The 27,905-nt window shown below is 33.4% G+C and overlaps 1 protein-coding gene across 1 annotated transcript; it reads left to right on the top strand.

Moving 5' to 3' along the window:
- The first annotated feature begins 209 nt into the window (after window positions 1–209).
- Bora (BORA aurora kinase A activator) lies at window positions 210–27,905 on the top strand. The gene is made up of 12 exons (XM_076872415.1): window positions 210–293; window positions 1,106–1,273; window positions 3,994–4,100; window positions 7,054–7,099; window positions 10,100–10,181; window positions 15,318–15,383; window positions 15,930–15,986; window positions 16,329–16,555; window positions 17,168–17,300; window positions 19,175–19,785; window positions 26,550–26,681; window positions 27,647–27,905. Exons 2-12 carry the CDS (start codon window positions 1,121–1,123, stop codon window positions 27,671–27,673), a joined length of 1,641 nt encoding a protein of 546 aa, XP_076728530.1. The 5' UTR covers window positions 210–293; window positions 1,106–1,120; the 3' UTR covers window positions 27,674–27,905.

Here is a 27,905-nt window from a genome sequence, read left to right as displayed (position 1 = left end):
TCGTCGCCAACGTGAGGTTGCGTTGATTTGAATTTGGAGCCTCGTTACTTAGCGCGGAATGAAGAGCGAGGAGTTGCCTTTCGAATTTACTCGGGCGCCTCGATACGATTGGCTGGTTCGCGGACAGCGGTGCTACGCCATTGGCCAGTGGGCCCCCAGCCCCGTGCCCTGGTTGGCCCAAGACAGCGCGGAAGCGGGGAGTTAAAGAGTCTGACTGTCGTGGGAGCTGGCCTGGCCCCCTGGGAGCCCCCTGGAGTGGATATTTGGGGCTTCCTTTTTGTACACACCTTTAGGTACGTTCTTGTGACTCCCAGCCTTTCCTCCTGTCTCGAATTGGAGAGCTCAGTTTCCCAGTTCCAGACCTGGCCCTCCACCACCCCGTGGAGGAATGGGAGCAGTGGGGGAGTACGTGTCGAAGAGAGGGGCGCTCTGAGTAATCTAGGACTAGGGTGACACTCCACTGCTCTTCACCCAAGGAAGCCAGCGGTATTTCAGTCTTTAAGAAGTAGATTCTTCTTTTTCTCTGGTCCTCGCACCCTGTGACTGGAAGTAATGCAGTCGCGCTTACTCTCTCGAGGTGGAGGGTGGGGGAAGTGGTAAAAGGAGATGTTTGGTGAATGGCAACCAGAGGCAGTTAATTCCCTGGATCCTATCAGTCATACTTCTCTTTTCACAGGCTGATGTGCAAGAAGGGCACCCATGCTTCAGCTTCCTCATTTCTTATTTGCTTACTACTAGGAATTGTTTAATAATAACTGCAATTTGATAGGGGATTGCATGAGATAATTAATAAAAAACTACCGATGGAAGCCCGTTAGTCGAAAAGTATTTGTGCCTATTGTAATATTTAATTGCCTCAAAGTCGATTCTGGACTCGTATTTGCCTTACTGAACAACAAAATGATAGCACTGGTATTTAACTTGTAACAAGATTATGTCAAGGATCACTCGAGAAAGTGTGATGTTTCTTGTACAAACTATGAGTGTTAGGTTTGAAGCTTATTCTTTTTATGAAATATGTGTGTGCTGACCACATTTTAATTGTCAGAATTAATATGTATGATACTTTGTGATTTTAATACGTATACTTCTGGTTTCTTTGTAGTTTGTTTTCTGTGCAATGGGAGATGTCAAAGAATTAAAAATGCAAATAACACCGGAAACTCCAGGAAGGATCCCTGTTTTAAATCCTTTTGAAAGTCCTGGTGATTACTCTAATCTCCACGAACAAACTCTTGCCAGTCCTTCTGTTTTTAAATCCACAAAATTACCAGTAAGTTATTCTTAACTAGAGTTTACAATTATATTTAAATGTAAATATCTTCCACAAAGTAAGGAGAAAGTACATTATGGAACATATATAGCTGCAGTGTGCTTTTTAAATTGTAGTGTTCACTATAATCTAGTGGTTAGGCTAATAATAAGTTAGGTAGACAAATTTGCAGTTAGCACTTGCTTTTTTAAAAATTAATTTTTAAAATTAATGTGGTATATACACAGAATGAAGTTTTATTCAGCCATAAAGAAGCATGGGATTATGTTCTTTGCAGGGAAATGGATAAAACTTAAGAACATTTAGTTAAGTGAGATTAGCCAAACTCACAAAGTCAAGGGTCCTAGCTTTTCTCTTATATGTAGAAACTAAAAAGGAAAAAAGGAAAAGAAAGGTGATAAGTTTCTTATAAATATTGAAGGGAGATCACTATAGTAGAAGAAAGGGACCAGGGGGAAAGAAAGGGGAAATACTAGGGAATGATATTGGCCAAATTATACTGTATTATATTGTGTGCATGTACAGATATAGAACAATGAGTCCCATCATTATATATTCACCAATAAAAATAGGGAATAAAGAAAAAAATTAAATTTACTTAAATTAGGTTTTTTTTTTTTTTTTGGTATCTGGGCTTGAACCCAGGGGTACTTAACCACTGAGCCACATCCCTAGCCCTTTTAATTTTTTATTTTGAGATAGGGGCCTGGCTACCTGCTTAGGCCTTCACTAAGTTGCTGAGGCTGGCTTTGAATTTGTGAATCTTCTGCTTCAGCCTCCCAAGTCACTGGGATTATAGGCATGTGCCACTGTGCCTGGTTTAAATTAATTCTTAATTGATACCTAAAAGTTGTACACAAGTGAAATTTGGGTACATGCATATGTTGTGTAATGTTTCAATCAGAATAAACATCCATCTCAAACGTTTTTTATGTCTATGGCAAAACCATAAAATCTTAGCTTTTTGAAATAAAGTACATAATTGTTGTCTATAGTCACACTATTGGGCAATAGCACATCAGAATTTCTTACTCCTATCTAACTAGCATTTGTTTTTTTTTTTCAATAATTCAAGAAATAACTTTAGCATTCTGTCATTGTATGCGTAACTAGATACTGTGGCTGATGATATAATTAGTTTTTTAATTTTCTAATTAAAATTTTCTAATTACCTATCTAAATTGTTAAAGAAACAAGATTTGAGTGTTGCTTTGTATCAGATCCATTGCTTAGCATAGGTGTTACACAGTGTATAAGTTAGAATCATTAGGTATAAACCCCTGGTGAGCTCCTCCTCCAGTACAGGAAACAGCAAACTTTCTGTAAAGGGTTGGACCGGAAATATTTAGGCTTTGCAGATCATCTGGTCATTGTCAAACTACTCACCTCTGCCTTGAATCAAAAAAGCAGCCATGGGCAATGTGTGAAATAAATGAATGCTAGCTGTGTTCTAATAAAGCTTTATTTGTAGACTGAAATTTGAATTTCATTTAATTTTTATGTTGTGATGTTTAATATTGTTTTGAGTTTAACCATTTAAAAATGTTCTTAGCTTCTATGCTGTGATAAAAAGAAACCAACTCCTATGCTAATGAATAGATTCAACTGAATGAGCAGTTTCAAAGCAGTGTGATATGTGCCATGATTAGCAGTTAGCACAAGGGAGATGTGAAAGGGAAAATGCTACTTAGATTAGAGAAGACTTCATTCCTTTAGTTTGTTTTTATGGTTATTTGCTACTTTGGAAAAGTTTTTTTGAAGTCTGTTAACCTAGTTAGTTACCTAGAAAAACTGCAAACCAAGTGATTGTTTCTATTGTACTTTTATATGAGCTTGGGCAGTGAGCAGGTGTGTACTTGAGGAAAGTCAGGCCATGTTACAGTTCAGATGGAATCATCTCATTAATTTGACCTTGTGATTTTTAATTGAATCATGTTAAAACTTAGTCATCTTTTGATCTTAATTAAAGTAGGTAATGGAATGACTCATTTAATTCTCAAAGCTAGAATGTATAGCATCTTGAGTTTTTAGGCCTGAGTTCATCTAGAATTATTAGTTCCAAAATTAGGATTTGGATAAGCTTTTGAATCAGTTGGATAGTTGAATATAGAGAAGCACTAGTTGCAACTAATATAATTCGAAGGATCAACTATTTTGTGAGCTTTTGTAGCTGCTCCTGTAGTTAGGACTTTAAATTTCAGTTCATTCTTAGTGAAAATAAAGATCTTTGATAACTCTGAGAGATTTTAATATTTATATGGGCATGGTGTACCACTGTTGAGTATTAATTGTGGAGTTGCTATACCTTTGCTACACAATTGTGATTCTTCTATTTTTATGTAATTTTTTAAATCACTCCATGGAAAATTTTGATATTTTAAGAGATATTGCCAAGACAGTTGATTTAATATAAGTTAATTATCATTTGCCATTTAGTGGTAAAGTCAAAATTTCTTTTTAAATTTTTTTATAGTTGTAGGTAGATAACATGCCTTTATTTTGTTTGTTTTTAATTTTTTGTGGTGCTAAGGATCAAACCCAGTGACTCTCACGTGCTAGACAAGTGCTCTGGCACTGAGCTATAGCCCTAGCCCTAAAGTCAAAATTTTAAATAGAAGCTCTTTATAGCATTCACATTAATTTTGAAGGTGACATTGGTTAGCATTTTGATGAACTATTTTAGTTTTCTATTACTCATGAGCTCACTTTCTTCTGTTAAGACTCCAGGGAAATTTAGGTGGTCTATTGATCAACTAGCTGTAATAAATCCTGTAGAAATAGACTCAGAAGAGATTGATCGCCAAGCTTCATACTTAAGTCATTCTCGGTAAGTTTTCCTTTTTTGTACTTAAGTGTAAGTGAAGAGAGATAGGAAATTTTAGAGGTTGAGTATTTGTGTATGTAAAGATATCCAGGAAGAAAACATACTGATGGGGATTTTTTTCCTATCTGAAAATGAGTGAGTTTGAAGAACTGTATCTCAAAGGATTCCCTGGATAGGATTTTTTTTTAAGAGATAAACTTCTGGCTCTGCTACTTAGGGGACTTGATAGAGAGGAGGGAATTTTTAAAATTTGTGATTTTCTCCATGATTTTTACTTCTGACTTGTTTTTTAATGTTGTGATAAAGCAAAATTCTGTTTAGTTGTGATATGTGTTTGGGGAAGCCTAAAACCTCCTTAACAAGTTAAGACACTTTGAATGGAAGAGTATGCATTAGCAACAGAGAGATTTCTGACTTAATAGTTCACTGTGGGGATCTGAATTACATTTCCTTGGCTTCTTCGCAATACTGGAGCAGTCTTAACTTCTTTGTGGATGTGTTGTGAAGGTTTCAAGGCTTCAGACTTGTGCTTCTTTAGGGGAACAGCTAGTTTTTATTACAAATAGGTATTTAGAGTGTGAAGAACTCTTGTTTTATAGTTTGTTTGTTTTTGTTTTTTGTATTTGAAAAACCAAATACATGGTATGACCACCTTTTAATTTTCTTTTATACAATAGATGTGTTGTTCATCCAAAACAATGGGATTCTTTTCCTTTTGACTCTAGGATTCCTTCACACCAAGAGTCACACATGTTGAGATATTCTTACAAATACTTGTTTGGCTTTTCTACCTAATGCTCTCTGCTTGGTAAATTGATAACTGTTCATTCAAAATTAATTAATGCCCATTTTTTATAGGAAGACTATATATAGAAGGGAGATAAATTTTTATTTATTTATTTTTGCATTACAATTCTTAATACACCATTATATAATAATTTATCATATCTCTGATTATATATAAGGTATGTTGACACCAAATTCACATCTTCATACATGTATTTTGTATAATGATGAGGGTGTCCTTAGAAGGGACATAAATTTAAAAAGGATTTTAAGTTAAATTTAATACTTTTGAAAGAGAAGGTGAAAAGAATATCTAAAAGCAAATAAATCACAATTAATAATTTGTCTCATATGAACTATATATTTTATTATTCACCTCATCTCTTTAATATAATGAATCATGACAACTTTACATCTTTCAATCAAGAGTGATTGATTTATTGAACACTCTGAGGCTCTCTAAGAAATACTGAAAAATATATTAAGATATTATAGAATATTATTCTATATAATATAGAATATATTATATTCTGAACACTAACAATACAATTTAACCAAGGTTGCAGCACATCATTTCTACAATTATTTATAAATTATGTATTGGTTGGGTATGTTTATAAAGAGAATCTTGTTATATTTCAGTTTTGTGATATGGGTAGGGGGAAATATTATAATATTAATTTATTAATGTAATTCAATGAATGCTTATGACTTTTGCCAAGGATAGTGAAAATAGTCTTAACACAACAAGCTGATTCATTATTAGAAGCAAGCAATGACTTCTGCTATCTTTTCTTAACTAACCAAAATATCTTTTTCAGTTCTTCCCTTCCTTTTCATCCCATAGCACATACAGAAAATGATAATTATAGGCTTACTAGTACAATTAAATAAGTCTTGTCCAGATAGAAGGTGACCAGTCCTGAAGGTCTCCTCTCTTTTCCCTACAACATTCAGAGTACACATGCTACCTTCATACATCGTACCAGTGTTCATTGTTTGCTGGTTAGGATACTTTGCCCTATATGACTTTTTAGGGCCTGCCATCACCTGGCACTACAATATTTTACTACTTTTAGCAATCAGCTGAATATTTTAAGTTCTTGAAGTCCCTCTGATGAAACAGCAAAAAGTTTCTGAATGAGGTAAAGCTAGATTAGGGCTTCCTGGATGCTAAGAATATTATGCACTGTCATTTTGACCTGTTGTGACCATGATCAGATGAAGAAAACTGAGTCATTATTCTCAAAATGGCTGTTGTTCAAACTGGGATATGTAGATTTTCACCTTAATTTATATTCTCAGAATTCTCTTACTTGAAAAATCCATTTGATTTAAATTTCTGCAATGTGTATATTCTTGTACAGCTTTGTTAAACTGATAACTAATACATACATAAGTAGTTTCTTAGAGAAAATAATTTGGAATTATTGTAAAAAAATCGCTGTACCAATTTATGGATGGAATGCAAACATTCTTTCCTGGAACATAATAAAGAAGTGGTCCCATGAGGCTAACTGCCTATTGCTTGGCAAGTATATGCCTTATGCTTGAGACCCAACATTTTATATTAAGTCATGTATCTGAGAAGTTTGTGTTGCTATAATTCCATATTGTGTCAAAGTGAAACAAAAGAATTGATTTGAACAAAATTTTACATTGTTACTGTCTTATTTCAAAATTAATATTTTTGCCTGTTTATTTAGAATTCTTAGGATGATAGTTTCTTCTTTTTCAGAGTAAAAGTTTATCTTAAAATAACTAAATGTAAAAATATGGTAAACTGCCTATAAAAGGAATTTGAACAATTTTTAGATTTCTGTCAAATGAAATGCTTATTGATTTGTGTTGATTAAAAGGCAGACTTTCTTCAAATTACTGTTGTTGATAGTGATTTAAATGTATTAATGTAAATCTTTTCAAAGAAACTATAATTCCGTTCAAACTTTGAATGGAAAAGAGGGAGGTAAACCTAATGGCTAAATGCTGGATGTCAGAATACTTCCATTAACTAAATGCTATAAGATATCAATTTTTCTTTTAAAATGAGCCTAACATTTATTTGCCCATTTTCAATGGAGGGAAATTATTTCTTTGAAAGGTTATTATTTTAAATGTTCACTAAGCTTAAGTAATGGCCTGGTTATTTTTCTTCCTTATCTCTGTATAGAATAGATAAAGATGTGGAAGACAAAAGACAAAAAGCCATTGAAGAGGTAATTTACAATTGCTACTGATTAAGCCAGTTAAGGATGAGTTCTGCATGTGTGTCTTCAAATCCTTCACTGTCCCCTCTTGCTCCCTGCCAAACCTCCCATTCCCTGACCTCAGCTGTGTTGAGCATCCTTCTGTGCTCTTATAAGACCAGTGATTTTCAGCTATCTCTGTAACTCTTAAGACTCAAATACAATTGCAGTGACAGCCTACTGCTTCTCTCCCTACTTTTTTTTTTTTAGGCAAATATTGTGCTTTATCATCTTTTCATTCTCAGAACCTAGCACAATTTGTCTTTCTTGTGCCTTCAGAATATTGATTAGCACAAAATTCTGTTTCAAGTTGGAATTTATTTAAAGGAAGTTGAGTATATTTAGTCCTTCAAAATCTAGATTGGATTAGGTAGTTTTATCCTTTTTGGTGGAGTGTGGGTACTAGGGATTGAACTCAAGGGCACTCAACCACTGACCCACATCCCCAGCCCTATTTATTTATTTATTTATTTAGAGACAAAGTCTCAATGAGTTGCTTAGTACCTCATTTTGCTGAGGCTGGCTTTGAACTCACAATCATCTTGGCTCATCCTCCCAACCATTGGGATTACAGGAGTGCGCCACTGTGCCCATCTATGTTTTATCTTTTGTTGTTGTTAATATTAATACTTTTAAGACATAGATATATTCCATGAAATAAAGTGACTATTAAATATAAATGAAAGGGTTTTTGTTTGTTTGTTTAGTAAAAATAATGAACTAAGTTTTTCATCTTTTACTTTTTTGTTTGCTGAATTACTTCTCTTAAGGTGTAAGTAAGGGTTATCTATCTAGTTCTTTCCTCAGCAAGTCTTTGTATTGTGGCAGTATTTCTGTTTTTTTCTTTTATCCCCTTTTTCTCTCTGTAGCCTCCTCCCTGCTTCTCTATTTCTTAGCTATACTTGGCTTTTCTACACCCCAGAAGACCTGCTATGGCATGTTCATAGGTCACGTGGTGAACTGGCCTCTCTGGCACTAATTTTTTCTAGTAAAGGTACTATCCCTTTTATTTCAGATTATTAACTATTTTTTAGAAAACAATTTAATATTAACTCCTGCCAAACATCCTTACCTAAAATTCTAATCTTTTCAGTGTGAAAAATCACTTAATTCACCCCCAGCTTAATATTCTTAGACTCTTCCTAATTTTCCAATATTTTGGAAAATACACTTTCTTTTTAGAAAACTTGCAGTTCTTTTAAAGAGAAATTTAGCAGACAAAACTTAAGGAAATGTATTTAGAGTAAAGATTGGGGTTAGTATATCAGAAACAAATTAATTTTTTATTTTTAACATTTTTTAAAACAGTTACTTATATGTATATGGTTAAAAAAAATTTCAAAAGCAAAGAAAAATATAAAATGAAAATAAAAACCTCTTGTTCCCCCATCACCTCTGAAGGCAACTGCTATTAACATTTCATGTGTATGATTTGAGATTAATTTTATATATATTTTAACATATGTAATTTAAATGTGTTAGACAAATAGGTTCATCCTTTGCATACTGTTTTGCATCTTGCTCTTTTTGCTTAATAATCATTTAAAAATATTTTTGATAATTAGCACATATAGATTTTTATATTCTTTTAGTAACAACTTAATAACGTAGCTATTATTGATAGATATTTAAGATGTGTTCATTGTCTTTGTATTGCAATCTTGTGCAGTATAATTTGCACAACATGATTTATCCCTGTATTTTGTTTACTTGAAATGACTTGGTAACCAGAGGCTTTATGAATTTGCAGTTTTGTTAAATTTTGCCACATTGCCCTCCTAAAAGGTTGTACCAATTTAAATACCTGGCACATTATGATGCAGTATGATATAGCTTGTTTTCTAATCTGCAGTACTGATTAAACTTTTAAAAAATTGTGCTACTATTTTTATTTTTAAAGTGACATCTTGTTATTTGGATTTGAATTTTTTTTTTTAGTTTTCAGCAAACTTATGTATCACTTCATAAGTTTTAGGTCCTTTGTATTTCTTTTTTTTTGTGAATTGTCTATATCATAATCTCTGTTTCCATTCCCTTTGTTTTTACATCTTTTCCTCATATAATTATAGTTGATTAAGAAAATTAACTCTTTTCATATATATAGGAAAATTAAAAACAAAATGTTTTCTCCCCAAAGCATAGGGAAGGGGAAAATATTGCATTAGGAATGAAAGAAGTATGTCCAAATGTTTTTTTTCTCAATTTGCATATACTACCATGATGTTAAATGTTAACAACTGGCCTTCTGGTCATGGAAGGAATACAATTTCTAATGATTGCTGCTATTCATAGTGTAAAAACTCTATAACCATAGCTAATGTGAAGCTACAGATGTGACATAACTGAGTGGGAAACGTGCAGCAGCACCTCATTGTATATAGGAATTCCACCATATAGATACAAAGTTGTAATTAACCTCAAGAGCATAGATATTGGTAAATGAAGTAAAACAATTAGCCAGTGATGGCATTTGAATATTTTTAATATAATTTATTTAATTGTAAATTTACATGGTTTTATTTTTAAATGTTGACTTTAATGATTGGTACACAAAATTCCTGAAAATTTAATAATCGGATCTTGAGAACCAGTACACATTAGCTCCAGCATTCCATTCTTACTGGCTTGTGTACCTCTATGTTCATTTGTCTTTCCTTTTAATTCTCCCTTTTAAACCCCATCCCCTTAAAAATTGGAGTAGAAATTTAAAATATTTCTCTATGCCTAAGTTCCTTAGCTTAATTTACATGTTTTAAATTTAAATGGTTGGTTTGAAATATTAAGATTTCTCTTTATACTAAATTTGTTACATTTTACTTTTGATCATTTGTGTGTTTTTAAGTATTAAAAATTTTAAATTACTATAGATTCAGTATATAACATGATTGATGGTTATTTGAAAATGACACAGATACATTTTCTCATTTTGGAGAGAATTGTTGCCTAATTGTATCACTTTAATTTTCCTAGTTTTTCACTAAAGATGTCATCGTACCCTCTCCTTGGACTGATCATGAAGGGAAACAGCTTTCAGAGAATCATTCCAATAAATGTGAGTGTGCTAAAAATCATATGAATAAAAATTATAAAATTTTTAAAAATATTAAATATCATTGAATATAAAACAACATAGTGCAGTATCAGTATATCTGCTTTGGCAAGGAACTTACTTAAAATTAAATTTACAGATAACATGATTTAAATTTTTTGAGGATAAGGGTCAAAGCTGAACTCCTTTTTTTTGTTTATTTTTGGTTCTTCTATTCTAATTTAATTTTTTTATGACCATTGTGAATATGTTATAAAGGATACATACATAGAGATAGTTGATTTTGAACATAGTTGAATTGTTAATAGACTTTAGCAGTGATATTAAAGGTTAATATTTTTTAATACAATTCTTAAATTGCTTTGTATTTTGCCAATTTGCTGATTTCTTATAAATGTAGAGGAAGGATGAAGTCTGAAATAACCTGTGAGACAGCTTATTACAGCTAATTATTTGTAAAATTATAAAGGGAATTAAAGGACAAACCAGTGATTGTTCAAACATCTCTTTCTCCTGCCAGTGGTTATCTTATATGTGCACTCACTGCCCTTTGGGTTTTGACCAATATTCAGATATCACTGGTATATATGCACCTTTCATTTCTGTGGAATTACCCACCCTCCTATGTAGGGTATCTTATAACAGAGAATATTTTACATTCTTTATCAAAAACATAACAGTAATAAGTAAAGTAGATTGAGCACTTTCTTTGTCAGGCTAGTGACAGCTGTCAGTAATTTCTTACAGTTCATATGAAGTAGGTACAATTGTTGGCTCCACTTTATAGGTGAGAGAGCCTCATTTTTGAACGGTTAGAGCACCTGTCCTGTGTCACAGAAATGATAAATGTGACAGAACCTGGATTCAAAGTCAGGCATCTGAGATCAGATTCTGTATTCTCAGCTATTACAAACTAAAGGTAGTATGTAATACTGGAGAGCTGATTATAAACCCACTACTAAAAATCAGAGGGGTAGTCTTGATCAAATTATTCATTTTCTTTGGACTTCAATTTTTTATTTACAAAGTGAAAAGGTGACATCAGAGAGTTGTCTGTTATCATCCCTCCCAACCCTAAAATTCTATTTCTAATGTGACATTTTTAAAGACACTAGTTTTTTCTCCCAAATGTAATGTTGGATTTTTTTTTTTTTTGTAATATCATTTCATTTCATATTCTTGAGGATTGTGTTTAAAGTGATAGGAAGATACAAAGATACTATAGTCTTTGATCATGATTGCACAGTGCAGTAGTTAACAGAATAGGCTCCTGAGTTGTGCTATTTAATATAGGTTATGAAACAATGCTCCATGGGTCTCATGTTTCTATACATCTTGCAAGGAGTATTAGGGCAGATATTGTTCCAAATTATCTTTTCAAAGATGTTTTAGTGTGATCAGCTTTGGGAGACAGTGTGTCCCTTTATTTTGCTGTCTAGTATAATGTTGAGGATGTTTCCCTCTGGAACAGATTCCCATTATAAAAGAATGGGATTTCTTAAGTTTCAGATTCCTCAGCTGTGATGAAAACTTACTGTTAACTTTCTGCTTCTGTAACAAAATACCTGAGATAATCAGCTTTTAAAGAGGAAAGATGTACTTTGGTTCACAGTTTTGAAGATTGATTGACCCTGTTGTTTTGGGTTTGCTGTGGCATAGTATATGTCATGGTTGGAGCACAGGATTAAGGAGATCTGTTCACCTCATGGCCAGATATGAAAGGGAAGAAGAAGAGGTTCTCCTATCCCCTTCAAAGACATACTCCTACTGACTGGAAGACCTTTCATTAGTTCCCACCTCTTAAAAGTTCCTACTGCCTCCTAGCATGCCAAGCTGGGGACCTAGCCTTTAACACACAGGAACTTTGGACAACATTCCAGATCCAAACTATAGCATTTACTATATGTACAAAATCCACCTGAGCTATTTCATATCATCCCTTTGGACTTGAGGTTCAAAGGAAGCAGATGTGAATATTAAGCTAATGCTGCCTGCTTGGCTGAGAATAAAGTCCTTTGTCCTTGACTCAGAAGCCTTATGTCTTCAGCCAGCATCCATGGAACTTCGGCATACTAACTTGTTAGCTTGCAAATATGGTAGAATCTTAAGATTATTTACTACTATTGACATAAAGGTAGCCACTGGCCACTTGTGACTTTCCCAATCAATACTATTCACATTGTAAGTGCTCGTAGCTGCACTTGGCTATTAGTAACTATTGGGCAGTGCAAATATAAAACATTCCCATTATCACAAAAAGTTCTGTTAGATAATACTTTAGGGCAAAGGTCGAGAACCTTTATCTGTTAGGGATCCACTGTTAAATAAATTAGGCTTTGCAAAGCACACATTCTCTGTTGCAAGCACTCACCTCTAGTTCTGTACCTTTTATCATATATAAATGAGGGAGTGTGGGTGTGTTTCAATGAGTCTGTATTTGTAAAAATAGGTGACAGAACAAATTTGTGCCATAGACCATAGACTCTTCCTTTAGACTAATGTTTTGTGGATTTGAATTGTCTCTACACTAGCTATGTGACTTTAGGAAAGTTACGAAGCTTTTCTGTACTTTAGTTTCTTTATCTATAATATAATGATACTTCTAAGCTATGTACCTATAAATGCTCAGTACCTATAAATGTACCTATAAATGCTTATTTATTTAATGATTGATAAAAGAGTGAATGGAAGGAAAGTAATTTTGTTGATACCTGTTAGGCTTGTTATCTTTTACTGTTATCTTTTACAATATATTTATGTCAAGGTGCTTTGATGTTTTTACTAAAGGGCTTGTGAGAACTATGTTACACAGGCAGGGAATTTCAGAGTTACAGGATATATAGTTACCTAGATTTGACTGCATAATGCTTGATTGCTCTCAGAATGTCTACAAGATCTGCATGGTCAATACTACCTAGGTTTCCTATGTTCTGACTTCTCTGTCAATATTTGGCATTACCCAGTTTTTGAATTTTGCCTTATAGGGTAAGACAGTCTAAATGATTGTTGTAATTTTAATTTCATCTTTATATATTCATCTGCCTTTTTAATTTTTTCTCCTGGAAAATACCTTCTTGTAATTCTTCAATCATATTCCTATTAGAGTTGCTATCCTTTTTCCCCCATTAGTTTTTAAGATACTTTGTATATTATAGTCATATTGGTTTTAAACATTTCAAATACCATTCTATCATAGGTATGTTTTTTTCTTTTTCTGTTTTTTTTTTTTTTCCCCAGTACCAGGGATTGAACTCTCAAGGGTACTCGACCACTGAGCCACATCCCTGATCCTATTTTGTATTTTATTTAGAGATAGGGTCTCACTGAGTTGTTTAGCACCTTGCTTTTACTGAGGCTGTCTCTGAACTCACTGTCTTCCTGCCTCTGCCTGCTGAGCCACTGGGTTTTTTCTTGATTGCTTGGTTGCATAGAAGTTTTATTTTAGTATGATCATATATATGTATTTTTCCATTTGATTGTGGTCTTAAACTGGTTTAAGTGCTTCTGAAGGAAACGAGTAAGAAAGTACATGCACTAGAGTGAAAAGTGTTGTGATAATGTTTCTGTGGGTATCTGGTTTGAGAAGGGCAGAGGAAGCTTGTTGGTAAAAGATACAGTTGAAGCTGAGACCAGAGTTAGGGAATGGTGGAGAAAAGGTAGAGGAGAAAGACTTATGAGGCAACACCTAAAGGTGAGAGAGAGAGATATTTTTTAAGGTACTCAAGTAAATTTTTTTTTACTTGAGTATAAATAAATTTCCCAATTTTGATTGGATTTCAGGCATGTTGATAAATAAAGTTTTGAAGGGCTTTGCAAGCCATGCAGATGTTTGGACTTCATCCTGAAACCATTACAGGATTTTAGACAGAGGGAGTCTTTTTTCTTTTTTTCTTGATCATGCGAGGCAAATGCTCTACCCTTGAATTACATCCCAGTCCCAGAGAAGAGCCTTGGTTATTTAGAGAAGGTCACACTGCCTTAATGAAGGTGGCATCAGAATTCATAATTTTAGTTTTTATTTTATCTTTTTGCTCATTGTGATAGTATTTAATAGAGGAATTTAAGTCATTAGCCCACTTGTCTATTCCTCATTCATGTATTCAGAATTGTTAAATCTTAATCCTAAACTAGAATCTACTGTCTTTTTTTTTTTTTTTTTTTTTTGGTACTGGGATTGAACTCAGCAGTACTCAACCCCTGAGACACATCCCCAGCCCTATTTTGTATTTTATTTAGAGACAGGATCTCACTGAGTTGCTTAGTACCTTGCTTTTACTGAGGCTGGCTTTGAACTCACAATCCTCCAGCCTCATTCTCCCAAGCTGCTGGGATTATAGGTGTGTATCACTGCACCTGGCTAAAAATATGTTTGCACTAATATTTTTTTACTCCTATTGTGAAAGAAACTGAGCATAGTGTATGTGTGTACACACACACACAATGGAATACTATTTATTTACTCCTAAAAAATGAAGGAACTTATGTCATCTATAACATGAAATGAATCTACAGGACATTATACTAAGTAAAATAAGCCAGGCATAAAAAACAGATTTCACTTATATGTGGAATCTATAAACATAAAACTCTCTAGAAAATAGAAATGGTGTGTGGGAAAGTGAGGATATTGGGGAGGTAGTGATCAAAGGGCACAAACTTTCAGTTAGAAGGGCTAAGTTATAGTAAGCTATTGCACAGCAAGGCGACTATAGTTAGTTATTGTATATGCTTTAAAAAGCTGAAACTGGATTTTAAATATTCTCACCACAAAGGAAGACGTATGTAAAGTGATAGGTATGTAACTTAGCCAAATTTATTCTTTCCACAATGTATGCACATATCAAATATCATACTATGCACCTTAAATATACATAATTCTTATTTGTCTTTTTTTAATGAAAAAAGTATTACTTCATTCCTTCTTAGTTACTATGGTAATCCTTTCATTTATCCTTTTACCTCCTCAATGTTAAAAGAAGTAACTTAACAGAAGCATGACAAAATATATACTTATAAATACAGATATTTATTCTTAAAACATTATAAAAACTTCCAATATATAATTTTTTTACTCTGGAAAAAGTAACACTAAAATAAATGAATGTAGATGTATGGTTTTCCATTTAAAATGTTTTACAGGCATTAACATAAATAGTGACTCTCCAGTTGGAAGAAAGCTGAGTATTCATTCTGAGAAAAGCAATGGTGAGTGTGAACACAATATGAAAAGAAATATGTGCCATATTATGGCTGCATTTGATTTTAAACCTAGTTCATGTAGTTACTCTGGAATTTAAATTGTTTGAGCTATAAAGTCTAGAGAGCTAACTTTTAAAGATAAATGTTTTAAAACAGTTGCATCCAGCCATGTTTTAAAATAGTAATTGTGTATTTTTGCTGCTGTTGTTCAAAGCATTGATTTGATTTCTGGTTTTGGAAAGCATGCCTTTGAAAATTTGTTTTGGGAAATCTCCCCAAGTATGGGCTGGCTTCCCTTTGAATTCAAAGTGCCAGTACTGTAGCCAGGAGTTAACTTCTACCATTAACGCATTTTCATCACTGGTAGAAAGTGTGGGAAATCTCTCAAAGTAAGGTTGCATGTTATGTAATAGAATGCATAAATGGATTGATTCAATTTGGCTAGAACAGCATGGGGAGATGGTTGATTGGGAAGTTCATGCTAAATTGCATGTCATATGCTTTCATTGATTTATCCATGTTTTTACTTATTATTTATTTGCTTGCTTCCAGCTGCTTGTCAGACATTGCTGTCTCTTCCTACGGATTTTAATTTAGAAAATATATTAGGTAAATACTATATTGTTTAAGCTTTTAATAACTTAAACCAATCAAGGTTTTGTTTAGTAAATGGTAATGTGTGCCAGTGACTCTTTCTAAAGAAGTGGGGAAAGTATCCTGAATTTCTTTTTGTCTTGAACATGGCCTGAATTAGCTTTTATATCATAACAAACTTTACAATAATTTAAGACTTTAAGTATCACATATACAATTAAACTTTGCCCTCTTTTAGAAAAAAAAATAAATTCAAACATGTGCTTCTTGCTGGTTTTTAAAAAATCAGGTAACAAAAATACAGTTGCTCTTCAAAACGATTAGTTTTATCTTTTATTCTGCTATTGTTAAATACAGGTGACTACTTTAGAGCTGATGAATTTACAGATCAGTCTCCTGGAAACCTCAGTTCTTCATCTCTCAGAAGAAAGCTTTTTTTAGATGGGAATGGAAGTATCTCTGACTCCTTACCTTCAGCTTCTCCCGGAAGTCCTCATAGCAGCTCTCAAGCCTCACTTGAAGTGTTTTATTCAATAGATTTATCTCCTGTACAGCATAAGACTCCTATGCAGACACCAGGTTCGGTAAGAAATATACTAATAAGTGGCTTGTTGACTTACAGATGTACTTGTATCTAGATGCTCAGATTATACTCAAAAGGCAAATTTGTCTTTTGGGTATTATGCTTTATAAAAATATAAACCCAATTCATGTGTTGTCATTAGTCATAGTAGTATTTTTAGTTAGACTTTCCAATTTTGTATTTAGAGGTGTATGGGATGATCAAATTTATCATGAGTTTCAAGGAATCTCAACATAGGCTATTTAGTGAATTATGAAAGATTTACTGTGTAACACAATCATTTGGATTGGCATTAATGAAATAAATTATTTAAAAGTTTTCATAATTGCTTGGTGTGAAAGGTGTGTCTGCAACATAATTATTTTGCAACTTAATTATTTTGACTAACATAATTTCTGCAACTTAATTATTTTGACTAACATTCTATTTCAAAAATTTTCTAACAGTCTTTTTAAGTTATCTTTGTAACAAGATGCCTTTTGTTGGTTCTTGTGAATGATTCCTAGTTTATACATGTGTTCTAAAGATGAAGACAAATAGCATGCAGTATAACAGAGTTGAGAAAGAGAACCATATAAATGTATTCATTTATTACTATTTATTTTTATTATAGGGGCAGTTTTCTTCTAGTCCTATTCAGGCTAATGCAAAAAGATACAGTTTGGGAAGCATAACTAGCCCTTCACCTATTTCTTCACCCACTTTCTCACCAATTGGACTTCAGATAGGAAAGACACCACTCTCAGGTATGTCTCAAAATATCTAGTTAAAATTTTTATACTATGAGTATTTTGTATTAAAGAGACTCCTTTAGCAGAGCTATAGATGATCATTCTAATATCTAGAAGCTTTGTTTACAAAAGGAACAATTTATTTTCAAAGACTAGAAATCTCAATGTTCTACTCTAGTGTTAAATAGCTATTTGATTAACAGTATTTATATCACTCTGTAAAGAAAAATAGTAATTAAAAATAGTTGGTTTTTACATACCTTCTGATCTATAGTTTTAGATTTGATAACCACATATCGTATTTTGTAAAAAGGTGTATTTGGATGAGGTTTTTAAAATAAATATATAGAAATTTACGTATTTCTCTTTGAAAAAAATTATACCACATTTTGAAAACTTCACATTTTTAGAAAACCTTTTCATAGTAAATAAAATTGGAAAATTGAAAACTTTTGTTAGTATTTTCTTTAGTTATGTGCACAGGTGTGTGTGTGTGTATGTGTGTGTATAAATATATGTGTGTATATCTATATATGGAAACGTTAGTACGTAGATCTGTATATACTTACACATGTTTGAATATTTTTTTTTCACAAAGCATTTTATTATGAATATTTTCATAGCCCAGGCAAGTCATTTATTTTTGTTTCAAAAGCATGATTTTGAAACATTTCATTCGTGTATCATTTATTGTTGTTTTTATTGGTTTTGTGTGTGTGTGTGTGTGTGTGTGGTGCTGGGGTTTGAACTGAAGGCCTCATTCATGTGGCTCTGCCACTGAGCCACAACCCTAGCCCATCATTTGTTTTTAACCATTGATAGCTATTTAAATTGTTTCTAATTTTTCTTTTTTATAGAACTAATGATTATCCTTGTGTATGTATTATGTTGGATATATTTATATTGTTAGCTTAAATTCTCAGAAGTGAAATTATTTGATCAAATAGAGGGGTGGATATTATAAGACTCTTGATGAATTTTGTTCATTTTCTTTATAAAAGATTGTACCAATTAAGTTTTTCATGAAAACATGTCTAGGAAAGTTGTTTCTCTCCATCCAGAAATGTTGGTGTTATTACTTTTGATATTCATTATTTTGATAATTACAAAAAGATACCTTAATGCTTTAATTTTTGTATCTTTGTTCATTAAAAATGTTGAACTCTTCCCAAATATTTACTGACCATTTGTATTTTGGGAAAGTATTAGGTTCAGACTGAAGTTATTGTTGTATATTTTTTCATTGTGTAAGCTTCCATACTTATTATTTGTGTGGTTGAAAACCTTTTATGTTTATTTTCTCTTGGGAAGATTGTTTATGTGTTTTTATCTATATTTTTAATCTTTGATTTTTATTGGGTTATGAGTTATAAAACATACGGACCCTTAAAGCATTTTTATTATTGTGATTATCGTTAGGCTCTTTATTGTTACAAATATTATTTTCTTTTTTTTTTTGCCTTTTGATGTTGCTTGCAGTATTTTGCATAAAAGCAAATATACTTTTATATATTTATTTTACCAGATGTGGCTGTTACATTGTAGCTTTCAATATATTTGCTAGGGATCTACTTGAGATGTATACAGGTAGTATTATTATGAATAATTTTGGTATAATAGTGATATATTTATGAGAAAATAATTTTCAAGGAGTAAAATATTGTAAGATAGAGGAGAAGCCAGAGAAATTATTTTTGAGTCTCATCTTGCTTATTGAGACACATATACTTGTGTTATTAGTTTTAACATTAAAATTTCACTTTAGTACAATCGAACTCTTAGAGAAATCCAATTTTTCTGCCATAAAACATAATGATTACCATTTACTCATGGCTTTTCAAAAAGTTTTCATGTTTTTATGATGTGATTTTTTCCTTCTAATCTTTTAGAACAGAGGAAGTTTACTTTTCATTCTCCTGATGCTTCATCTGGAACAAATTCTAATGGAATTACTAATTCATGTATTGGAAGTCCTTATATAGATGGCTGCTCACCAATTAAAAATTGGTCTCCTATGAGACTCGAGATGTATAGAGGCAGTTCTCAATATCGGACCTCACTGATGAGGATACCTTTTACTCTTGAGACTCACAGTGAAGATGAAGAAGATAAAGAGAATGCTTCTTCCACAGAAGTCTCATCTCCTGTCATGGATGCTGCAGGAATACACCTTCAGCAACGGAATAGTGACACTTCTACACCTGGCACACATTTAGTTGTGACTGCCGAGTCTATTACACAAAATCAGTCCAGTGTTTCTGAGAAGGAACTAGCCCTGTTGCAGGACATTGAAAGTGAGAAGGAGAATGATACCGTGGATATGGTTGATCCTATAGAGACAGTGGATGAGAACACTTGGATTAAGGAGCCAGTTGATAATGGGAGTTTGCCCATGACTGATTTTGTGAGTGGAATTGTCTTCAGTATTGAAAGCTCTCAAATGTGCATGTCACCTCTTGCAGAAAGCAGTGTTCTCCCTTGTGAAAACAGTAACATTCAGGTAAGGTATTTTAATATCCTGTTGACCTTTATTTACTCCCTTAATGTTCTTTATCCTTTTTTTTTCTAAGATTATAGTGTGAGAAAGCTAATGGGTTAAATGTAAGGACTGTAGCATTTTATACTTAAAAAAGACTAATGCCAAGTGATATCAGAAGGATTAGTTACTTTTTACCAGAGCTAATTATTGCATATCATAGTGCATATTACAGTATGCATTATTATGCATATTTCCTATTGGAGTAAGAAAGGATGAGAGCAGAAAAGAAATCAAGCTGCTTTGTGTTTGTAGACTTCTAGAGTAAGGTAACCTCTCAGGATTCATCTGGTATTATATTCATGTTCTAAAAATACAATAGTGTTTTTTTCTTTAAGTGACTGTGGGAAAAAACAATTTTGAGCATTTTTATGTGTAACTTTTTGTATTTTTTGAAAATGTGATTTGTAGCCACATTTTTCATTTAATTGCACACCTCCAATTTTCCAGTGTCTGGCAACAGTAGTCCTTATTTATTTGACAGATGTATATATTTCATCTGTGAACTTATGATCTTTTCTTGAAGTATATTTCATCTGACGTATACGTATTTTTGAAAGACATTTGTTCCATTAATTGCACTATTATGTAATTTTATAGAGAATATTGAATGAACTTCATAATAGTCACAAGGGCAAATTCTTGATTGCTGTTTCTTGGTAACAACATATAACACTTACATAGCACTTGGTATGTGCCCAACACTTCTTGTGAGTCTGTTATGTGTGTTAATACAGTTAATCTTCACTGTAATCCTTTGAAGTAGATGTATTAATATCCCTGTTTTTACAGATGAGAGAACTGAAGGTCAAAGAAGTTAAGTAAATTTCCTAAAACTTTTATAATTAGTAAGTGTTGGTCCTAACAGACTGGCTTTAACTCCTTTGCATATATTAATTCATATAGTTGACACAAGAACTCCATAATGTTTTAGTGTTGTCAGTTTTGGCACACTGAAGTTGAAAATACATGGATTTATTCTAAATAATTAAAAGTTAAATATAATCTTGCTCATATTTTTATGCCTATCTTATGTCTACTGACTTCCAGGTTCCATGCTCAAAAATGATTACATTAGAATCACTTTTACATATTTTAGATTCTAAAGTTGGTTTTATGAGTAGAAAAAGATAGTCAAACTTAGCCTTAAAGGTATTGTTTACTAATAGTTCTCTCTTCTGTTTTGTTCCCCTTTCTTTGTTGGCAGAGCATTTATAGAGGAATTACAAAATACCTTAATAAGAAATATACCTTAATAAGATGAAATATACCTTAATAAGATAAGCATCTAATTGAATTACCATTTGGAAGCTTATACTCTCCTATAATTGTAGTCACTACCAAATGATCGCCTGATTTATGCTGAAGTACCTACAGGGTATTCCATTTCATTTCCAAACTCCTCTCACCTGTAAACCTATTCCTTACATTGAACTAAAATGTTCTGTGATATCAACCAAGTAGTGTCAGTTTTACCCTTTTGGTCCTATCATAACACCTACCTTTTGTGGAGATGTTTATAATTAAAATTGTTTTCATGTATTGTTATTTTTCTGCCGCAGAGGTAGCTTTCAAGATAAAAAAACAAACAAATCATATTTTCCTGGAGCCTTTTAATCTACTTCCCTTTGGATTAATTGGCTTCTGTGTGTCTATCAGCTGTCATGCTAGAGTATCCCTTTGTCATTATCCTGGGAATTTCCTTAACCTCCCCGTATTCTATATCTTCCTGTTTCGTGCAGACCATCCTTCTTTTTCCTGATTTCTCATTTTACTAGAACACATTTTCTGGTAGCTATCTAAGGAAGAGGACATTTTTAAGACATTGCCTGTCTGCTGATGTGTTCCTTCTTCCCTTACATTTGAGTTTAGAAATAATTGCCCTTTAGAGTTTGAAAGTATTGTTTTACTGAATATTTCACTATTGCTAGTGAGAGATCTATTCAGTGCTTAATCTTCTTAAGATCATCCTTTTCCCCCGTCTGGACCTGTGTAGGTAAACAGTGTTCTAAAATTTCAGTGATGTTCTTTAGTGTGGGTTTCTTTTCATCCACGCTGCTAGCACTCAGAAAGCCCTTATGGACTGTGAACTTATGATCTGTTCTTGAGAAATAGCTTAGCTTTTTCTATGATTTTCACTGTTCTCTCTGGAGCTCCTGTTGATTTTCCAGTGTCAAAGAGTCTTTTCACTATATTTTTTTTAATCTCCTTTTAATTCTAATTTGTCCATCTTTAATTTATAAACTTTTTTTCTTTTGGAATCTGTGATATGGCAGCCAAGGCATTGCAAGGCATTTGATGTTTGTCTTATTTTCTACCTTTCTTTCCCCTTGCTTTCTTTGTACAGTCCCACTGGCTTTTCAGAATTATGAGTAGTTCTTTGAAAGGGCCTTTATGCATCTCATGAAGAATTTTTTTCCTATCCCATTTACCTTTACTAGTTAACTTTTTATTGTTTTAGTTTACAATGTCTTAGTCACATCCTCAGAAAAACCTTCCTTAATCACAGTGGCCATGTTGATCCTCATTATATGCTTTTGTAATTTCATGTCCAGTTTTGCATTCTTCCCAATTAAACCATTAATCTAAAAATTGTATATATTTTTATCCCCAGTGCTTATACAAAAACTTGTCACAGAGGGGCTGGAGTTGTAGCTCAGTGGTAGAGCACTTGCCTAGCATGTGTGAGGCACTAGGTTCAATTCTCAGCACCGCATATAAATAATCAACAACTATTAAAATATATTTTAAAAACTTGGCACATACATGCTAAATATTTGTGTAATGAAAGTAGGATGAATGCATAGACAAGTTCAACCAGAGGGGCTATATTAAGTGAGAAGAGCAGTGGGCTAAGATTTGGAACCCTGATGAAAAATTGAGCGGTTAGATAAAGGAAACAAAGCCCCTGAAGGAGACTGACAAAGAACCAGCGCAGGAGAGAAAGAGACACTGTTAAAGTATAATGTAATGGAGCATCGTGAATAGGAAAGAATGTCAAAACAAGAGCAAGGAATATAGACCTTGAAAAGTGGCTGCTGGGGTAATAACAAAAGTAACTAAAAACTAAATAGCCTCAAAGTGGGGAGGTGAAAAGTGACTAGAAGGAAAGTTCAAGAAGGTGAGGAAATGTCATCATGAGCATAGATAACTCTATTAAGAGACTTTCTTGGGAAGGGAAAGAAATGATAGCAATGAACATCAAATTCCAAGATTTTGGCTCTGGGCATAATACACACCTGTAATCCAGCGATTGGGGTGGCTGAGACTGAAGGATCACAAATTAGGAGGGCAGCCAGGGTAACTTAGCAAGACTCCATCTCACAATAAAATTCAAATGGGGGTGGGGGCTTCTGGGCGTGTACTTTAATGGTAAAATGCCCCTGAGTTCAATCCCCATCTGCTCGCCCCCCAAAATAGTCCAACATCTTTTTGTAGTTTGGTTCTTCATGTTGTTTTAGAGGGAAGAAGCAGCTTATTTATTTACTTAATTTTGGTACCAGTGTTTGAATTTGGGGGCACTTGACCACTCAGCCACATCCCCAGTCCTATTTTGTATTTAATTTAGAAACAGGGTCTCACTGAGTTGCTAAGTACCTCCCTAAGTTGCTGAGGCTAGCTTTGAACTTGCAGTCCTCCTGCCTCAGCCTCCTGAGCTACTGGGATTAAGGCATGTGCCACTGCACTCAGCTTGAAAAGCAGCATATTTAAATGTAAGAAAAAGAGATGTTTTAAGACTAGGAATATGGCAAGAATTATTAATAATAGGTATTGGCTGTGCGTTCTTTTCGAGTTCCAGAGACTGTGCCCAGCATTTTACAGTCAGAATTCAAACCTCATGATACTTTACAGATGCAACAATATCCTAATATGTAAAGTGGTGATCCATTTTATAGATGAGGGAACTGGGGCATTCAAGATGAAATAGAATCTAGAACCCTGGTAGGATTGGCAGAGGTAATCCTTCCACTTATATTGGAGGGCAGAGGCCAAGTTGGGCATGGGTGTCATTGTTTTGTAGTTTGGGGGGCTAGCATAACATTAAAGATGTGGGCTTGGATTTCAGTTATAGTGCCCTACTCTATTAGCTTTATGAACTTCAGAAAGAGACAACATTTTTAACTTATTACCTCTTCTTTAAAATAAATAATAGGATTATAATAATGTGATTTGTGGTTACATACTGTGACTAAACAGTGCCTGGTAGGAAGTAATGGGAGACAAGATCCTCTGAATGGTGGCAAGCCAGAGGAGCCCTGAGTGGTGAGACAGGGCTGAAGTGCCAAGGCCGCATTTCAAGGAATGTGAGTGTAAATAAACCACAACTGTTGACAACTGTGAAGCAGTAAAGGGTTTTTAAAGACCATGACATCTGTGTGTGATGGAAAAATAAATTTAGGAACAAAGTGAATGTAGGATGATTGACAACAGGACATTTAAAAGTATCCTAAGAATATGCACTTTGTGCTCAGAACTAAATTTGAATTAGTGCTTTCTTAATTCGAGGCTTTGGGATCTTAAGATCCATTTGACAGTGAATACACCATGACTGTTTCACCTTTTTAGTAGTACTTCATTCTCCTCTGCTATAAAGTAGTACTGATGCCCACTTTGATGCCTATGGGAATAACAGGATGACCTGTGTGGTCTGGTTGGTACACAGTAGGCATTGACATTGGTAGTGGTTTAGATGAGAGTCTGAAGTCAGCCACTGTCTCAGTGGGCTCTCATTGATCCTACTCTTCCTATAGAATGTGACAGACTCCTAGTGTACCTTACTCCTTCATGCACTATTGAGTAACTTTTCCCTTGACTGATTCATTTATGTATTAGTATTGAGTTATGAGCCAGTTATTTGGAAGTGATGAATATTAGAACAAAGAGTAATTGGCAAATTCTCTGGAAGCAATCTGATATTTACATTTTTTATCAAACATCTATCGAATGTTAGCAGAAAGAGGTGTTTCCCTTGAGATGTAATGTTAGATTGTTTTACATTTCATAAGCCTTTTGTTCTAATAAAATATGACTCCCAGTAGTGAGCAAATATGCATCCATCCCTGAAAACTAGGGACATTTTTCTTCGGATTATAAGTCATAGAAGGTATTTTCTAGGCTATTATAAATGTTCAGAAAGGGAGCAAAAGTACAGTCTCCTTTCTGCCCCTAATTTGCGAAGAGGGGTTAAGTATTAGGAATCCCTTTTTGGGGATACTTTTTGTGTTGTTTGGTACTCAGCATTAAACAAGTAAATGGAGTGTTGTATTGTGAATAGAACCTGAGCTTTGGAGTCTCAAAACTTACTACCTCTTACCTTATGACATTGTGAAAATTAATCTAGTTTTCCTTTTTTTTTTTGGTACTGGGGATTGAACTCAGGGGCATTCAACCTTAGCTTACTCACCTGTAAAGGAATGTTGAAAAGAAATAAAAATAGAATTACATAGAGTGCTATATAAGACCTGGCATTTTATTTAATAAATGTGTTTCATAAAAAATAGTCCCTTTTATCAGTTTTCCTTTCCATGGTATGGTTTACCCATGGTCCAGAAATATTAAGTGGAAATTTAACAATTCATGTTTTAAGTTGTATGCATTCTGAATAGCATGATGAAACAAACATCACATTGTCCCTCTTCATCCTCATCCTGCTCAGGGTGTCAGTCATCCTTTTCTCTAGCATGTCCACACTATAAAATACACATTATCACTTAGTAGTCATCTTGGTTATCAGACTGATTCTCAAGATAATGAAGTGCATGTCCTACTCTGATTTTAGTTAATTATGGCCCAAAGTGTGAGAGTAGTGATGATGGCAATTTAGATATGCCCAAGAAAATCCATAAAGTACTTCCTTGAAGTGAAAAGGTGACAGTATGGTAAGAGTTTTGTTGTTTATATTTTGAGATCATATTCACTTAACTTTTAATAAGTTGTAATTGTTCTATTTTATTAATTCTTTATTGTGCCTAATAAATTAAAAATGTTATGTAGTTGTAGTACAAAAAATATTGTATAAACATATGGGATTTGGTACTGTCTAGTTTTAGGCATTCACTGGGGAACTTGGATATCCCCCAGGTAAGAGGGGATTACTGTAGGTACCAAATTAGAAGTCTGCTAGCATCTTTTTCTTTTGCTCTTCTGGGCCAGAACAGTGAATCTCATCATGCAACAATTTTTATTAACATGAAAAATTGAACACGTAGAGCCATTACACATGTGATATTATGATGAAAAATTGCATGAGTATAATGTAACCCACTTTTTAAAAGAAATGTGCATTATTTTGAATACTTTTAAAAGTGACATTCCTTTTACATATTCCTTTTAGGCATCTAAACCATTTAAAGACAAGCTTGGAAAGTGAAGTTGATTGTAACCTCATTTTTATTTACTGGGTTTGATCACAAAGTAAAAGTAAAGCATGTTCTTGGTGACTTATTCACAGACTCTCAAGGAAATTACCAGATACATTTCACTGGAAGTAAAGTACTACACTGAAAAACTATCACTTCTGTATAGACTACCTTTGGTGTTTATGTATTTTAAGTTTTGTTCATTGATCAACAGTAAACATAATTATTCACATGTAGTGAATGATAGTGTACAGTAACTCACTTATTTAGCTTTTAAGTTCTTCACAGTTTTACATATTAGAGAAGTGAATTAGAGTTTGATATTTATTCTTAGGTGTATTTTTTTTTTTTCCTCCTCATTCCTGACAGATGGATAGTGGTTATAATACGCAGACCTGTGGAAGCAACATTATGGATACCATTGGGACAGAAAGTTACTGCAAAGAAAGTGATGCTCAAAGCTTTGAAGCTGAAAACAATCTCAAAGTTTTTAATACAAAGGTATGGAGAAAATACATATGGTTATAGGCTGGAAGTATTTGCTGTGACTTTTCAAATCTATTTTCCCTCATTTTGTGTCCCCATACTGTCCATTCATTAAGTGGCAGAAGGTGGTTTTTAAATCCAAACATTTCAGTTTCTTAACTTTCCCCATTATGGAGAGTATGACAGTATGTACGATAGGCAGAACTAGCTCTACTTACATCAGCAAGTGAAGTCAGCTCCTTAAAATTAAAGGGAAGTAGAAGAGGCATAAATTTTTGCCTCCAATGTTGATTTTGCTATCTTTGAAGTATTTCAGAGACCTCTCACACTAAACAGAGGGGAAGATAGTACAGTTAAAAATACCTAAGGGCTATTTTCTTTAAAGAAATTGACTAGCCTTTAAAGATTTGGTTGTTCTGAGTAAAAATAACACATTTTTTATTTTATATGAGATAAAGTGTTTATATGAAGGTGGTATACTTTAACTGAGCTTTCTTGATACGGTAGTTTTAATTATATATTTATACTTGAAACCAATCATAATTTTAGGCACTTGATAGGACAGTCTTTTATTTTTATATGTCAGCTTATTACAATACAGTATTAACATTAGCAGTGAACAACTATGCCTAACTCTTCAAGTGCAGTTTAACTGGAAGGCTACCTTTTCATTTTGTCATTCTGGTATATGTAGTATCAGAACAAGTCTCTTATAAGATTCACTTGAACAAAGTTGATTATGATAAATCCTTCCAATTTCAGGAGGTATAATTGTAGTTATCCATCTAAATGTAAGCAGGCATTCCAATACAGAAGGGACTCTTTTTGATACAGAATGTTGATTTATTGAAACACGTATGTTTACTGTCCCTTTCTGCTAAGAAAATTTGCGTTTGGTTTTTAAGAACAGTTCACTTAATAGTTGCATCCTTGAATGGTCCTATTTAAACTGAAAACAGGTATTTTCTTCTTTTTCACAGGAAGACCACACATTACAGAGGTATTAGATGAAAACAGCAACTCCATCTCAGTACAGCACTACATAAAACACCTGTCAGAACCAGAGATTATTGCTGAATGGTTCCTTGTGTATTTTTATGCACGGGATCAATAAGTTGATAATGATTAGGAGAAAACCGCTTCAAAAAACATTGCTTTTTTCCTTTCCCTCCATAATGTGAAAAATCAAGGGCTTAATTTAGTGACACAGGAACAACAGAAAAGCTCCTAGAACTTCAA

The sequence above is a fragment of the Callospermophilus lateralis genome, chromosome 12, assembly GCF_048772815.1.
Source record: "Callospermophilus lateralis isolate mCalLat2 chromosome 12, mCalLat2.hap1, whole genome shotgun sequence".
Taxonomy (NCBI): domain Eukaryota; kingdom Metazoa; phylum Chordata; class Mammalia; order Rodentia; family Sciuridae; genus Callospermophilus; species Callospermophilus lateralis.
The sequence above is the reverse complement of the archived record's forward strand: the minus strand, read 5'-3'. Positions and strand labels throughout refer to the sequence as shown.

Bases quoted from the DNA above. Each gene is read 5' to 3' on its own strand.
- Bora (XM_076872415.1), top strand. From the start codon at position 1,121: ATGGGAGATGTCAAAGAATTAAAAATGCAAATAACACCGGAAACTCCA. The intron at 1,274-3,993 runs GTAAGTTATTCT...TCTTCTGTTAAG, and splicing joins TTAAATCCACAAAATTACCA to ACTCCAGGGAAATTTAGGTG. The intron at 15,987-16,328 runs GTAAATACTATA...TGTTAAATACAG, and splicing joins TAATTTAGAAAATATATTAG to GTGACTACTTTAGAGCTGAT.